The following is a 10,279-nucleotide window of genomic DNA, read 5'->3' as shown; positions in this document are numbered from 1 at the left end:
CGATGAACTTTGAGAAGGATATGCAAATGCGTCGCCCGTCTCTGGTGGAGGTTGGGAAGGAAGATAATCATCAGCAAGTGGCATCCTACCTATAGCTGGGAAATCAACTCGACCCAAACTTTGCGGTTGCATAGCAATATTGGGTTTGAAAATAGTGTCAAACCAAAATAGGTAATCATTTCTATCCGTTGGCTCCCCGATCAACTGATCAGCTTCTTGCCAATGATGACCTTCCCTTAACAATTTGAAGTAGTCATCTTCAGAAACCTCAGACGTTTGATAAGGGTTGACGGATATAACTGATCTTCTTTGTAACTGAAGAAGTTGTCTTTCACCATAATACAAACACTCTTTTGAGAAATAGGTTTGTATAACACGATCCTTGTAAGGCTTATCTGTAACATTCTCTGAGCTTGTTCTTCTTCGAACTCAGGTATTCTTTCATACGAATCAGAAATAAAGTTATGGCTTGTTCTACTCAACTGCTGAATCTTATGAACAACAGCAGTATGTTGACCATCTTCAATCTGTATAGGTTGCCAATTCTCGGAATCGTACTTCCTTATGATCAGAAAAACATTGGTATGATTCTTAAGAGAAGGTTCCGCAACACGGAACCATGTATACCACCAATACTGAAAATAATAACATTGTTGGTTATTAAATTTTCCATGTGAAAATAACAAACAAATACTTGGAAAAATATTGGTTCTTACCTCCAGAACCCCCCAAAAAGCATTAAAAATATCTTTCACACACGTCGACTTATCACCAAGTGCCATGTAAATCTTTGATAAACTAGCATACCCCCAATCATATGTTGGTGCTTGCTCTAAATCTTCTAATGATTCGAGAAAACCAATTAAGACCACTGAGCTAGCATTTGGAAATAGACATTGGCCTAGTGTACACAAGATAAACACCCTTTCGAGCTCTGCATAATGGTTAGGGAACAAATATTGATTACCAGCATTCATGTTCTCCTCCATATTCCTAGCATAACGTTGTAAAAAAAAAATTCAACCCAGACACTTTTAACCCATTCGCTTTAATTCGTCTATGTGATGGATTTCCTTCTAATTCACTAGAGTATAAAGGAAGTCTTTGTTTCCCTTTGTCTTCTGCTAACCAATTTAGTGTGTTAAATGGAAGTAAGGTTCCCTCACATGGAATTCCAGTTAACATGTACAAATCTAGCGGGGAAACTCCTATTAATAATAATTATTCATAATTAGCGTTTGTTGATTTTTATAAAACAAAATACATAATTTAAAAAAGAAATTACTGTAAAAAACTAACTTACCGCATTCAAAGTCCTTGAAAAAGAACGTGTTTGTAGTCTTCCACCATCTTTCAAATATAACTTGAACTCCTTGAGTCCGATGGTTTCTGGGTTGAATATAATATATATGTCGCCAAGGATATCTTCTAACTCTCTCTTGAACAACTGGGGGAAGTAACTCATAAATCGTTTTTAACTCAGTCCATCCATCTCTTAGATTTACCGAATTAACTCACTCATCATGGTCAGATAGGTGATTAGAGAAGTACCTTTACCGGCTACTTGTCTAACATTATTAAACTCATAATTTATATCCACAACAAAACTTATTCCACCAGCTGTGGGGCACTAGTACATCCTTTGGCTTTTTTGTTTCTTATTTTTCTCTCCATTTTTGTTTAAGAAGTGATTGTGTTTGAGAAGGGAAAAGAAGAGTTCAGAAGGAATTGTGAAGAGAGGAATGTTGTTGGTGCGATATTTATAGGCGTTAGAATATAAACCGCTGGCGATATTGATTATAACACCAGCGACCTAAGCGACCTAATTAAGATCGAGCGATATTAACTATATCGCTGACGATAAAAACTTTATTGCTGGCGTTATAGTTAACATCGCTCGTTAGAAACTCTAACGCTAATCAATTTTTTCATAATAGCGCAATTGGTTTGCGATGCCACCTGGTATGCCGAACACCATTTTTTTTGGCATGTGCATAGGAATAGGCCTTATAAGCCGACTCATGAAGAGTCAGACACGGGCACAGTGTCAAAAATAAAATCAAGAAACTTGATATGCGGGCCTTCCCGCTCCCTCTGTGAAGAAATTGAGTATCCACTTCTTTCTTTTCTTCTTGCTCTTTCGTTCTCTTCTTGATGGTCATACCTGTTTGACATGAGTCAAACCTCCTTTATATTCCTAGTTTGTTTTCTTAATTTAGAGTTTCCCTCTTTAGCTATTTCTTTTTTCAAGTGATAATTCTTTTAGGAAACAGTGAAACCTATATACCTAGTATTCTAGAATTCTACACATGCGCCATTATTATCATTTGCACTAGTTTTCAATATATCAAATGAATCTTCAATCCAAGTTATACGTTTACGCTACTTCTTCTCCTATACTCCTCATGGTTAGGCTTAGGCCGGGAGCAAGAGCACTTAGAGAGATACGTAAATATCAGGGGAGCACTGATCTGTTATTACCTGCTGCCCCTTTTATTAGAGTTGTAAGTATGAATTTTTTCGATTTCTTTATATTGGCTCTAAAATTTTGTTTTTATCTGAATTTTGATTTATTCTGTTTGGTTTTATTACATGGGTGTGCTTTGTTAAACTTTTAAATCGTACTTTTGTCTTCGGTGAAAGAAATTAATTACCGAGAAATGTAGTAAAGAAGTTACACGTTGGCAAGCGGAAGCTTTAATAGCACTTCAGGAGGTATTTTGAAACTATGGAAGTTATTCATTTATCGTGCATGTTGCTGATCATGTGCACAGTCTTGTATCTTTCTTTACTGTATGGTGCTGTCGAAAGTGATATAAGATTGTATATGTAGCTGCTATGAAAGGTTATTATGGAAGTGCTCGTCAAAGTTGTAATGTAAATTATATCTAACGCTAATTATTATTTTCTGTAGGCAACGGAAGCTTTTCTGGTTAACCTGTTTGAAGTTTTTCAGCTATGCGCTATCCATGCAAAGCGTGTGACCATCAGTAAGTTAGGATCTCTAACATGGAGGATTTCCTTTTTTAGATTCTTATTCTTATTCTTAATAAAAACGATGATGTTGTTGAAAGCTTGATTCATGCCTTTCTGTTACCATATGAACAACAAACAACCAAATAGCTCTTTTCTTAACGTTAACAAGCTTTTCAGGCTTCTGCCCCTTTTACATTGTTATTATTTTCTTACTACCGTTCCTATATTTGTGATATGCTGCTTCCGTTTAATAACAAAAATCTAATCTTGAAGAATAAAGCTCATTGTTTGATATTTACTTTACTTTTGGTGCAGTGCGAAAAGATTGGGAGCTAGCTAGAAGGCTTGGTGGGAGAGGTCACTATGGCTCTCAGCCATGGTGGGAGAGCTAATAAGTAATAATTAGCCCCCGTCTAACACACCTATGCGTGGTTTTTGTTGGAAAAAAAATGGGTTTCACAAAGGATGAATGACACAGAGAAGAAATTGTTGCACTCCAAAACTTTCAAGGCTTGTATAAATTTCTTTTAGACAAATATTTCTACCCTCCCAATAACAATTGGCGATTACAACAGGTATGCGAAATATTGACTTCAGGATACAATGAAAGCCCTGCAACGAAAACTGAATTCAAGGTTTGTACCCCTTGATCCAATCAAGAACACACAAAGAGATTTCTGATTTCTGATGATGCTTTTTGAAATAGAGAAAACAGATTGATTTTTCTTATATGTTAAACGAAACTGGGAGAAGCTATTTATAAAGGGTTTTGCACCTGTTGGGAATAGGTTTTTTTATTCGCCAACAGGTTTCTATTCACGAAACGTCAGGTTCCTTCATCAACAGACATCAATGGTGTCTTTTGGATTCGAAATTTTCGAACAGGCTTTTATCGGCCAAATTTTCGAACAGGCTTTTTCGAACAGGCTTTTGTCGACCACAGCCTGGGGGGCGATGCCCCCAGGACCCCCCTTTGGTTAGCGGTGTTGAAAATATTCCAACAGTTTTCAAGGTCATATCGTCAGTAAACTCGGCATGTGTATGTCTAACTCAACTAGGATTTACTTGAAAAATCTTATGAACAGAAGATGCATGAAATGCTGATTTATTGATGCAGTAGCCCTTACCTTTTATTGCAGGGGCGCAGAAGTTTTTGTTGATGTTTTAGCTAGCAAGACGGGAAACTATTCTTAATGGTTCAGTTTTTCATTTTAGTTTTTATGATGTTGCTATTTAATGTTGGTTCTTCATTTGGATTTTCGTAAAAATATGTTAAGCACTAAATAATGTGACTCCTTATTTGACAAGGTCTCGCTCAGCAAAATGGTTTTAGAACTTCAGTTTCAGAACATTGTGCTAGGAAGACCAGTGTGTTATGCCGGAAAACCAAAATGGGGGTGGCATTGGTTTGTTTCTTTTTCAGTGACGGTTAATATTGCTAGGGAAGACATAATGCTGAATAGAGATGCATTAGTAAAATATTAAATATGTTATTCTAGCTTGCGTACATTGTTACTCCCACTCCCAGTCAGATACACGAAAAATCAAAGTCAAACTATGTGTTGTTGTGGGACCCAAAGTCCTAGGTATCACCAGTCACCGACGTCCTATCCAATCACCGTGGTTAGTCGTGGGACACAAATCCTAGGTATCCACGACCACTGGATTTTCTGAATATATATGTTTCTCGTTCTCCTTCGATATCTTCGTCTTCTTCTTCTCCAACCTTACAACATCATGGGAGAAAAAAAAAAACATTTCGAGAGGATGTCTGGGTGGTATAGGCATAATCGAGGAACATGGCATTTTTGGAGAGATATGGATCTATCAAAAGATAGCACAAGTTTATTCCGAGTATTCTCCATTTCTTTCGATCTTCCCATATCTCTCTAAATGCTATTGCTCCTGGATTTTGCCTCTGCCACCCCCTTATATTAGAAACTGTATGTATGGCTATTTTCCATTTATTTATTAGGTTTAAGATTTTGACTTTACTGTATTGCTTTCAAAAATTGTTTTGTTTTTAAAAATTGATTTAAGAATGAGATTCAAGGAAGGAATCAGGAACTCATCAAGTTTCCATGATATTCTATTGAGTTATTGGTCTAACATAACAACATTCAGTTCGAAATATTCAACTCAGATTTGCTGATGCGGAGATCCTATTACCAAAGGTCAATCCTGCAGTTTTGATAGACAAGAATCTTTGACCTAGAATATTTGTAGACCCATTTTTCATGTACCTCTAACTTCTCTTCAGATGATTCCTGTGTATTATGTGTCTATACGTAAACTATTCTGTGTGTTTGTGCACATTGTGTAATGCTTCATCTTGCATGTGCATACACGTCTTGAGTTTTTGGAATTCCGTAGGGTATGTTGTCAACAAACAAGCATAAAATTCCCATCATCAGACATGCTTGGATGGTTGCTGCTTTCATTCTTCTGGTGGAGATTTGGTTTACCAGAAGAAGTAAGATTGTTTTCGACAATTTATCCTTCTGGTAATAAAATCAAAAGAAGAGTGTTGCAGTTTACTCAGGAGTGTAGCATCAGACTGAATGGTTGCATGTGGAACAACACACAAGAACTTGTGTCTTGTCATTCTTAACTTCTTCGGGATTCATCTCTCTATTACCCTTCTCTGCTGCAATGGAGCATCCAAAGGTAATCCTGGTATTGCTGGTTATGGGTATATCACTATATCTGCAGCCTTGGTGGTTTTATCTATGGGCAATCTGGTGGCCTCGGTGTTGCAGCATGTGCCTTGTGTCTGAGTTGTTTTGGGCTCTTTTCTTCTAACATTTCTGATTTGTTTTAGTAAATTATTGATTTTCTAAAAAGAAAAAGAATAAAGTGAAAATTCCGCCAAGTTTTATTTATATCGGACAGCATACATAGGCGACCGATTTCAGTGAGTTACATACAGCATCAGCAGCAAGCAATCAAAATGAAGAAATCAAAATGGTAGTAGAAGCTTTCCAGACTAAAGCAACAGGGCTGCGCACAATGTAAACACCATTATTCCATTCGATCGCCCCAAACTCACTTTTAGCATTAGTAGGATCATTTTTAATCAAGCTTGTGAATGTGACTTCATAAGACAACTTTTGGTTTGTCGAGGTGAATTGAAGTACGCTTGGCGAGACACTGATTTGAACAGAAGGTGGACTGGTAACCTTCACACTGTAACTTGCAACTGCCTGGCTTCCAACATTAGTGACTACTCTCTTGTACTTGACAACTGAGTCTAAGGATGTTTTGAAAACAACGGAGAATGATGGGAGATTCAGATCTCCCGGACCTGCAGCCAATTTGTTTAACGCGCAATCCACAATCCTGTTCTTGACAAAAAGAGATATTTGTGTCTGACTGTACCCAAGGGAGCAGAGGAACGCATCGTAATTACTTGGCTGGATGTCGTATACCAAGCCCGGGTTTGTGGCTTTGTTGGGGTCAACATGGCCAGCACCATGCTGGAAAGGATTTGAAATGCCACCATCAGCCATATCAGTAATTGGCTTACCTCCATTGTCTACATTATAAGCTGTAGTCATAAGAGCAGACTTGACTGCACCTGGAGTCCAGTTAGGATGAACCTTCCGAATCATTGCAGCTAATCCGCTCACGTGAGGGCACGCAACGGAAGTACCAGACATTATATTGAATGCGACTCGTCTAGTATCGAAATCTAAATCTGATGGACCAGCAGCTCCGGTCCAAGCAGCCAAGACATTAACACCTGGTGCGATAACGTCTGGTTTGAGAATTTCTGGTGTTAAATGGTTTGGGCCACGACCTGAAAACGCAGCAACTTTAGGAGCTGAAGGTGGCGATCCCAGCACAGTTCCTCTGAACACGAGTGACGCTACTGGGTTTGGTTGAGATCTGATATAGTCTACAATTGCAAGCGCGTTGGGGAAGATCACCTTAGCTCCTGGAATGGTAGGTGAATGAGCCATCAATCCTTCTCCTGACACTCCTCTCTGCGGTCCATCTGCTGAAATCAATCCAACACCACCAGCTATTCTGACTGCATTTCCCTGGGCTACGATATCTCCACCAGCACAAAGAACAATCTTTCCTGTAGCTAGGGTTGGATTAAGCTTTCCTGCTTCGCAAACTTCGCCACCGATATCACCAGCATAGACTAGAGCTATTTTTACGTTTCCAAGAGACTGGCCGGAATACAATGAAACACCACTGAAGGTCCTGCCGTCTCCTAAAATCACATCACAGGGAAATTGCCTGTCGATTGTAGAAGCTCCAACAGTTAGAAACCAAGGTGCGAGATTATTGGCTGTGGAAGGATTGGGACGTTCATTCATTGCAGCGGCAGAAACTAGTACTCCTTTCTCTACAGCACCAAACGCTGCAATGGTAACCGTATCCAGATAATACGCACCTTCTGATCCGCCAAGAGACATTGAAATCACATCAACTCCATCGGCTACGGCTTGATCAATTCCAGCAACAACATCTGCGTCAGCACATCCTGTACTCCAGCACACCTTGTAACTAGCAATTCTGGCGTTAGTAGCCATTCCTCTGACGTCTCCAACAGCATAATTATAGAATCCAACGTTCTGAACAAGAGATCCAGCTGCCGTAGATGCTGTATGCGTACCATGTCCCTCTGTATCTCTTGGTGATTGCAAGTCTTTACTGCTTAATACACTTCCTCTGTTGAAAAATCGAGCACCGACTATCTTTTTGTTGCAAGAAGTCGCGGGAAAATCAGATGTAGTCTGACAGACACCTCTCCATTTCGTCAGTAGAGGATTTGTTAAACCCGACTCATTGAAACTCTTGCTTTCTGGCCAGATTCCGCTATCAAGAACTCCAATAATGATCTCACTGCCGTATCCTGACACGGGCCATAGACCAGAGTTTGGATTCAGACCGAGAAAACTAGGAGTACGTGTCGTCTGGATTTGGCGAATTTGTTGAGGGAGTACTGAACGTATTCCGGGGAAACTGCGGATATATGAGGCTTGTGAAGGTGTGAGTCTAGCAGAGAAACCATGAATAGCATGGTTGTATGTATAGACGATAACCTCTCGAGGATGAGACGACAGAGAAAGATGAGCAGGAAGAGATTCAAGTGCTGAAGTATACCAATCAAGGTGGGATGAAAATATGGATGGTTTGTCTAGTTTGGAGACTTGTACAATGTAGATATCTGGTTGTTCATCATTGTATGATGATGATGAAAAGGAGGAAGAAAGTAGAAGAGACAATAAAATGGTAAAGAAAATGGTGATAGATGGAGTGATATTGATCGACATTGTTTGATGCTTGTTATGTTTTCTTCATTATCATCAGGTAGAATATATAGACAATTCTAAATCTTATAATATTGAAACCATAATTTTATTTGATTATTTTATGATACGTTGTGATGATCAACTTGTATGTTAATTTAATTACTCAACTAATTATAATCTACTACTGTGTACATATATGAGAAACAACTAACATTCTTGAAGTCCCCAACACGAGCATGGGAATTACAGTAAGCGTTACTAATGATTACAGTAAACTTCTGGTACTGGTAGGATACATTAGAAGCCCATGCTTTTAAAGATAGAGTTTGGAACCGAGGAATACATTTCCAAGTTAATTTTGACATGGAAATATTTTATACTATACTAACAGGTGATACCATTACGTAGAGGACAAACAAATGCTAACATATCCTGATAATTGGATCGCTCAAATAGTATCAGTCCCGCAAGCAAGGCTATTCCTTTATAAATCATGCTCGTTTAATAAGAAAACTCCTATTTTGAAGTGCTGAAGAATATCCCCTTCTGGTGCAGTGCAAATAGGTTGGCAGCTAGCAAGAAGGGTTGGCAGGAGCGGTGGCGACTGGTGAGAGAGATGAAATAGCCCCAGTTTGATACTTATTTGTCTTACCTGTTCTTATTTATTACTATTTTTTTGATGGTGCTATCTAATGATGATCTTGCTTCAAAACAAAACAAAAAAAAAATCTAATGATTTTCTTTATATACTTGTTTATTTGGATTTTGCGAAACAAAAAAAACTTTATGTACTAAATAATCATGGCAAATTTTGGGGTTATCTCGATAAAAAATGGGTCCACATGGTAAAGGAAATTATGTAGTTTTACGATCCGGTGTAAATCAGTCGCGCCGGGTAGGCTAGACAGGCCTCAGAATCAACCGCCCAAAAAATCCATCTGGCCGGGCAGGCCAGGTAGAAACACTTATTTTGAAACCAAAATTTTATCCAAACCCATTCTATAAACAGGTCAAGCCAAACAAGTTTCGAGTTTTGAATCTTTAGGATTATGTAATAACTGATTTAACTTTTTTATAATTTGGAAATTGAATAAATTGTAAGTTAAAATATTCTTAAATAATTAATCTTATAAATGTAAAACTGAAATAAAAAAAAAATTAGTCCAAAATATAACCAAAACACATAATTATTTTCTCTAACATTAGAACAAAAATCTTTAAAAATTCAAACGTATACCAGGCCGGACTATACGGGCAAGTAGCGGGTCAGGTTATTAAATTTTAGGAAAATCCGCGCCCTCCCATTTAAAACTAACTAGGCCAGGCCAGGCGGATATAGACAGATTTTCGGCTATTTTTTACACCCCTATTTTAAGGTAATTTCAAATTCCACGTCATAACAACTTTTTATAATGTCGAAAAGGTCCTTGATTTTTTTTTTAGAACAAGATAAACTTGTTTTTTCAGTGAACTCAATCTATAATTTAATCAAGTTCATAACATTTGCCACAAACTTGTATATATATATTACATTGAATTCAGTTATTGAATTTTAATATGCATTGGGTTATTACGCCTTCATTCCATTAACACTGCCAATCTAGCAAGCTCTTGACACAGAACTTGAGGGTGGAGGAGTCTCTTTTCTTTCCTTTTTTTCATTTTTTTTTGGATAGGCTAAAGCCGAACTCAGGTCCCTACCCAAATCCAACCAGTTGGACTAACCCCACTGCTAGACCCAACCCCGCCAAACTCCTCTATACAACAAAATTTAAATACAAACCTCTAAGGTGGGGATCGAGCCCCTGACTTCCTCCTTACTGAAGCAAATGAAGAATCACACGACCCAAATGAAACTTATTATACATCAAATAATCAAGTATTGTGATAAGGAACTCGAATATAAAAATTTACAGGTTATAGTCGACAAAACATGGCAAAAACCCCATTTTGACCTGCCGAGTTTATACTTCTGTTCTAAGATCAGTGTAAAATCGGTAGGTTCGTCAATTTTATAACCAATTAATTATAAAATA

At 38.0% G+C, this 10,279-nt stretch overlaps 2 protein-coding genes across 2 annotated transcripts; one reads left to right on the top strand and one right to left on the bottom strand.

The window, feature by feature from the left end:
* Positions 1-2,351: 2,351 nt before the first annotated feature.
* LOC113339498 (histone H3-like centromeric protein HTR12) lies at positions 2,352-3,368 on the top strand. Its single transcript, XM_026584758.1, has 4 exons — positions 2,352-2,504; positions 2,644-2,715; positions 2,915-2,990; positions 3,292-3,368. Exons 1-4 carry the CDS (start codon positions 2,352-2,354, stop codon positions 3,366-3,368), a joined length of 378 nt encoding a protein of 125 aa, XP_026440543.1.
* A 2,460-nt stretch (positions 3,369-5,828) lies between these two features.
* LOC113339923 (subtilisin-like protease SBT1.4) lies at positions 5,829-8,326 on the bottom strand. Its single transcript, XM_026585145.1, has one exon. It carries the CDS (start codon positions 8,262-8,264, stop codon positions 5,922-5,924), a length of 2,343 nt encoding a protein of 780 aa, XP_026440930.1. The 5' UTR covers positions 8,265-8,326; the 3' UTR covers positions 5,829-5,921.
* Between the last annotated feature and the right edge of the window lie 1,953 nt (positions 8,327-10,279).

This window comes from Papaver somniferum, unplaced genomic scaffold (assembly GCF_003573695.1).
Source record: "Papaver somniferum cultivar HN1 unplaced genomic scaffold, ASM357369v1 unplaced-scaffold_21, whole genome shotgun sequence".
In the NCBI taxonomy this organism is placed as follows: domain Eukaryota; kingdom Viridiplantae; phylum Streptophyta; class Magnoliopsida; order Ranunculales; family Papaveraceae; genus Papaver; species Papaver somniferum.
This window is presented reverse-complemented; position numbering and strand designations above follow the sequence as displayed.